The following is a 6,995-nucleotide window of genomic DNA, read 5'->3' as shown; positions in this document are numbered from 1 at the left end:
CGTATACTTTTGACGATCTCCGTTCATAGCGAACACACACAAGTTTTTTAAAAGTGCATTTGAGCTTGTATTTCATATTTGTACATGATGTTATGATATGGTAACCAGAGACTATAACTTTAATTTACGCCACGTTCTTCAATCTATGACAAAACTGAAGTCGCAATTAGGTTCGCAAATAACATTACAGATACATTTTCCTCAAATATAGGGGTAAAACAAGGTGATACACTCGGCCCTACCATGTTTAACATTTTCATAGATGACCTAATTTTTCAATCAACTGTATGTGCACCTGTTACACTACAAAAAAGAAAACTATCCCATTTGTTATGGGCAGATGACCTCACCCTTCTATCTGAAACCCCACAAGGCTTACAGGAATGTCTTGACTTCTGTTAGCTATGGCACCTAAATATAAACCATTCAAAATCAAATTTTATGATCATACAAAAAAGGAAAAGCTCCACAACTACTAAACTCTTCCTATATAACAATAAAAGTTTCAAACAAATGCATACACTTATCTGGGTTGCACTATAAACTCAACTGGAAACTTTACTGAAACTAAAACTGTACTTGGTAATAAGGGATCAAAAGCACTCTTCAGATTACACCAAGCTTTCTCGGGTGTCAGTCCACCCCCACATATATATAATCAACTGTTTGATACACTAATTAAACCGATTCTACTTTATCGTCTCGGAAGTATGGGGCACGGAACTGCATGGCAAACTAAAGAAACACAACCAATACAAATTCTTTGACATATTAAGAGCACTCTTCAGATTACACCAAGCTTTCTCGGGTGTCAGTCCACCCCCACATATATATAATCAACTGTTTGATACACTAATTAAACCGATTCTACTCTATAACTCGGAAGTATGGGGCACGGAACTGCATGGCAAACTAAAGAAACACAACCAATACAAATTCTTTAACATATTAAGAGCACTCTTAAGCTTACACCAAGCTTTCTCGGGTGTCAGTGCACCCCCACATATATATAATCAACTGTTTGATACACTAATTAAACCGATTCTACTCTATAACTCGGAAGTATGGGGCACGGAACTGCATGGCAAACTAAAGAAACACAACCAATACAAATTCTTTAACATATTAAGAGCACTCTTAAGCTTACACCAAGCTTTCTCGGGTGTCAGTGCACCCCCACATATATATATAATCAACTGTTTGATACACTAATTAAACCGATTCTACTCTATAACTCGGAAGTATGGGGCACGGAACTGCATGGTAAACTAAAGAAACACAACCAATACAAATTCTTTGACATAATAATAATAATAATAATAATTTTAGACAGACTCTCACTAAACTACGTCTATGTGCTCTCAAACTGGAAATAGAGATAGGAATATCCATAGAAATGAGCGTATCTGCCGGCTGTGCCAAAAAGAACCAGAAGATGAGATTCATGTTTAACTCAATGTCCAATAAATATGCATTTAAGAAAAATACTATATTATAAAGTCGGTCAAATATGTTCTAAGTTCACATTTCTGTCTGAACTGGAAAAATGTGTTTTCCTTCTTGACAGCCCAGAGCAGGTAACTCCAATTCTGTTATAAAATGTTCAACCCTCTACTACAACACCAACTTGAATTTACACATATACACACTACACATATACGTGTACATATTGTATAACTATTACATGTATATAATCATTGCCATCATTACTTTTACTATGTATCTGATTTAACCATTTTATATTCTTATTGTCCAATGTATACCATGCCATTTTTATTTGATCCATATATATAAATAAATGATTTGATTTCTTCACGGTCGAAATTCTTCGCCGTGAAAGTGTGTGTTTAAAACGTGTGATCATTGTTAGGTAACTTTGTCGATTATTCTCTTGCCAAAAAGAATGTGATTCCCACTCCCAGATTCAGCTACCGTCTGCTTTGAATTTACTAGGGTTTTTTCAACTGACAGAATAGGACAGATAAAATTATTACAGGTGTCAGAAACAGACTCGTATATAGGTTTCATCTCTGTCTGTCCGTCTGTCTCACATATAGTTTTCCAGATGGTTTTTTTACAATGCCTAGAGCTATTGAGCTGAAATTTTGTGTATAGCTTTATACTATACTATTATAGATCAAGTATGACTTTCGTGACAATTTATTGCTTTAACAGTAGGCCTACTAGAATGCTTGTATATTCTTCTTCTTTTTTTCCAGCCAGTGCACAACGACTGATACATGAAAGGCCGTGGTATGTGCTATCCTCGCTATGGGATGGTGCATATAAAAGATCCCTTGCTGCTAATCGAAAAGAGTAGCCCATGAAGTGGCGACAGCGGGTTTCCTCCCTCATTATCTGTGTGGTCCTTAACCATATGTCCGACGCCATATAACCGTAAACAAAATGTGTTGAGTGCGTCGTTAAATAAACCATTTCCTTCTTCTTCTTCTATTTTATTATTATTATTTTTCAATCTCTCTAACTATATGTATACTCCATATTACATGCATGTATACTCCATATTATTTTATTAGGTGGGAGGGTTATATAGGTACATATAGTTTTATCGTTTATATTTTTATACTCTTCAAAAAAAAAGAAACGACATTGATTTTCAAAGTTTAATTTAAAAAAACCCCTGGTATACATGATATAAGCAACCAAAGATCAGGACGCCATGGGAAGGGGATTGCTCTGTACATGTCCGAAACAGTATATCCGGGAATCCACCCGGAACATGTACACAGGAATATGTGTGACATAGGTGTGGGCAAAATGTCAGTATCGGTTATGACCAACACAAGCCCTGATGACAGCTGATCCAGTGCATCCCATAGATGTTCTATTGGGTTTAAATCCGGCGAACGGGCGAGCCAAGGTGATGTCTGGATGTTGTGGCGCTGCAGAAACTCCTGACTGACACGTGCAACATGTGGTCTGGCATTGTCATGCTGAAACATTCCACCGTTGAAATTCATGTGCGGAATGACGTGATGCTGCAGGATGTCGTCTCTATATTTGATGCCCGTACGTGCAACTGCCACACGCAGAAGAGCCGTCCTACCACCATGATGGATTCCTGCCCACACCATGACACTGCCACCACTAAAAGGTCGACTTGTTGCACGCAGTTTGGAGCATAACGTTCCCCTCGATGTCTATAGACACGTGTGCATCCACCAGCACGTAACAGGAGAAACGAGACTCATCTGAGAACAAAACAGTCCTCCACCTGGCACTGTCCATCTCACCCTCTGCTGGCACCACTGCAGACGTTCTGCTAAGTGACGTGGGGTCAAAAGGTTACGTCGCTTTGGTCTTTCCTAACTCGATATCTGTGTGTGTTCGACGCCATATAACCATAAATAAAATGTGTTGAGTGCGTCGTTAAATAAAACATTTCCTTTCGCTCTGGTCTTTTAGGGAAATTTCCTGCCTCTCTCAACCGATTGTCTGGTCAGAAATTCTGCGTAGTCCAGGGATTTGTGTCGCTGTGGTTGTTGCTGTTTCGAAGATGACACACCCGGATGCATCGATCTTGAGCGGCAGTGGTTACTCTGGGATGACCTGACCTTGGCCTGTCATTAACACTTTGAGTGGTGTTGTACCGTGCCCATAAAACACAGGTGGTCTGTGCCTTGCCACAGCTTGTTGAGTTGCCCCTGCTTGCAGTCTCCCAGTGGCATTATTGCGTTGAGCTGACGTCAATCTTGGCATTATTGCGTTACCTACAGTGTCTTTATACTGTCTATTTGAAGTACTCCTGATGTGGCCTTTGATGCCCCACCATCGGAGGGTTCGGCATACAAAGTTACCGAATTTCGTGATGCACATGCTTCTCTGAGGGTTGCGTTTTTGCGTTTCAGTACAAACGGTAACCATTCGCTCACTTACTTGATTGCCTTTACCATGTCTTTGATTCTGTAAAAATAATCCGATAGCATTATTTTTACCAATGTCAAGTTTCTTTTTTTGAAGAGTATACATTGGCCGTGACCAAAGTCTATACTAAACTTGGAAATGTAATGTATAATTGTATATTAGGTACATGGGTCGATATACTGCGCGCAGCAGAGTGAATACAACTGCACGAGCTTGTAGCGCGCACTTTGAATAAATAGACGTTTTCGCTTGGGTGTACGCTTGCTACTGGGTGTCGGCAAATTGATTTGTCGTTCAGGTTAGTTATTATTCTTACACATCCGTTGGTGAGGACATCATGCGTTATTTTTGATAACACATAGTTGTTTGTACACGTACGTGTGTTAACAATTTCAAGACATACGACTGGCTGCGCCTAGGTGATGACTAGGGCCCCGTTTCACAAAGCGATCTTAGCCCTAAGATAAACTTAAGTGCATAGGGTAGCTATACGCCTAAGGTAATCGTGGAACGGGGCCCAGGTCACCAATGCCATACGTCCAATAAAAAAGAAACCAGCGCGATGAAAATCGATTACACCATGACGTATAGTTGACATGACAGTCAACATATGTGTCTGTGACGCGTATGTCAACTACAAGTGCAAAGGCTGTAAATAACTTTTAGTGAAAAAAAAAGATGTTAAAATTTTCTTAAAACGTGGTTTTTGAAGATACGTAAGAAATAGAATAATACATTCGTGTCCGTTAGATATTATTTATATCTCAACTCGTTGTTTAAAAACGTATCAAACTCTCTTTCGCTCGTTAGATACATCTTAAAACAACTCGTTGTGAGATAAATGGTATCTAACGGTCACTCGTGTATTATTCTCTATCTGTTTTATACAGTATTTCATGCTATACGTTTTTATATTGCATTAAACGATCAACTAAAACATGGCTGTAATAACTTAATATACTGTATGGCTAGTAACTATATTGGTTACCTGTATGCATTTTAATAACTATATTGGCATTTATAGGTGTTAGAAAATGTTTCTATTTAGACAACAATTATGTATTTTTTTAATTTAATATGGTTTTGGCTTTGTCACAATGTGTTTGCCTTTCCATTACATTTTGGTATGATTTAGATACGTGTACTTAAGATGTGTATTTTTATATGCAGGTAAAAGTATATGGAAAGTATAATTCCAGTATAGACTAGTTTTGACTGGGTGAAAGCCCAGGTCCATACTCAATGCTTGAAACCTTCGTGGTATATGAGCATGTTAAAATTAGCCATACACAAATGACTATTATAATGGAGTATATGATTTGTTATAGTACATGAATGTTATATTATATTATCTGTTATGTAAGGTTGGTTATAATGTCATGCATGTACATTATTTTTATTAGATTATATAACTAACTACAATGTTTTGATTTTTAAAAAAATGTATATCCTTTTTGCAAACTGTAGCTGGATTTTTCATGACTACTATTTATGTACTGATTTTATTTGCATAGGACATTTTATGTGGAACCCTGAATAAATCAACATTTGACAACCACCTGTTTGTTGATGCTGTTACAATTAATCATAAATATTTACATGTATATTTTTACATTTGAGGGGTGGAATGTAGCCCAGTAATAGTAATCTGATGTGCGGTTGGACTGGGATCGATCCCCATCAGTGGACCCAATAGGCTATATCTCGTTCCAGCCAGTACACCACGACTGATATATCAAAGGCCATGGTATATGCTATCTTGTATGGGATGGTGCATATAAAAGATCCCTTGCTACTAATGAAAAATGTAACAGGTTTTCTGTCAAATTACCAAATGTTTGACATCCAATAGCTGATTAATGAATCAATGTGCTATAGTGGTGTCGTTAAACAAAACAGACTTTAAACTTTTAAACATGTTTGTGATTAAAATAAAATGTTTTCATTTTGGTATTGTCATACATGATGTACATCAGACCTAGATCTATACTTTTTCTTAACGTGACTGTCCTGAATTAGCTGCCATGTAAAATATTTCAGACTAATAAAATTTTGTAATATCAAAAATAACATGTTTACTAAATTTATACAGTTTCTAGTTTAGAATATCGCTATCTGTATAATCCGTGTCTGAACATCCTAATGTTTGTAAGTAGCTCAAATTGGATTTCGACTCCCAGTAATTGTGTAAGTAAGACATTATGTATATTAGGAAATTAAGATATGAAGTTTGACTTGATACAAACACTAGGATGATGAAAACAACATTTAATATACAACCACTGTGTTGTGCTGAAAAATATATTGAACACGTAATTCTAGGTATTAGAAAGTATAGATCTGTTGGTCTGCAACATCGTAACAATGAGGGGCGAGTCGTGGCCCAGTGGTAAAGCACTCACTTGATGCGCGGTCGGTTTGGGATCGATCTCTGTCAGTGGGCCCATTAGGCTATTTCGCACTCCAGCCAGTGCACCCCGACTGGTACATCAAAGGCATGTGCTATCCTGTCTTTAGGATGGTGCATATAACAGATCCCTTGCTGCAAATCGAAAAAGAGTAGCCCATGAAGTGGCAACAATAGGTTTCCTCTCTCATTATCTGTGTGGTCCTCAACCATAATTTCAACACCATATAACCATAAATAAAATGTGTTGAGTGCATCGTTAAATAAAACATATCCTTCCTTCCAGTAAATATATTATATTTTGTTGGGTACCCAGCCATGTTGGCATTAAGGGCAATGAAAAAGGCAGATTTTGCTGCCAAGTCTGCTTTGAATTTGCCTCATGTTGGAGTTGGTGTTCCCTACAGTGATTTTAAATATCATCTTAACCAATGTATCTTTTCGACTTGGCAAGATGACTGGGACGGTGTAGTCGCGAACAAGCTTCATTCTGTGAAGCCAGTCCTGGGAGAGTGGCAGTCCTCATACAGACGGTACGTATTTTACACATTCATTTATTTTAAACAAGGACCCTCCTCCTCAGTGTGAACATTGTTAGAGTACACTGACTGTGTGTCACATTTTGATGGAGTGTAATCATGAAGCCCACGAAAAATTAAATATTCAACAGGAATGTTTTTGAATTTTTAAAGTCCAACCAGAA

The 6,995-nt window shown here is 37.7% G+C and overlaps 1 protein-coding gene across 1 annotated transcript in view; it reads right to left on the bottom strand.

Annotated features, from left to right (window-relative positions):
• Positions 1–867: 867 nt before the first annotated feature.
• Positions 868–6,995, bottom strand: part of LOC121374414 (helicase with zinc finger domain 2-like) — a 22,319-nt gene continuing 16,191 nt past the window's right edge. The window contains exons 12-14 of the mRNA XM_041501515.1: positions 3,912–3,924; positions 2,799–3,161; positions 868–912 (exon numbers count right to left, since the gene is read on the bottom strand). Coding sequence (XP_041357449.1) covers positions 868–912; positions 2,799–3,161; positions 3,912–3,924 — 421 coding nt within the window. The remainder of the gene's footprint in view (positions 913–2,798; positions 3,162–3,911; positions 3,925–6,995) is intronic.

This window comes from Gigantopelta aegis, chromosome 6, assembly GCF_016097555.1.
Source record: "Gigantopelta aegis isolate Gae_Host chromosome 6, Gae_host_genome, whole genome shotgun sequence".
Lineage (NCBI taxonomy): Eukaryota > Metazoa > Mollusca > Gastropoda > Neomphalida > Peltospiridae > Gigantopelta > Gigantopelta aegis.
This window is presented reverse-complemented; position numbering and strand designations above follow the sequence as displayed.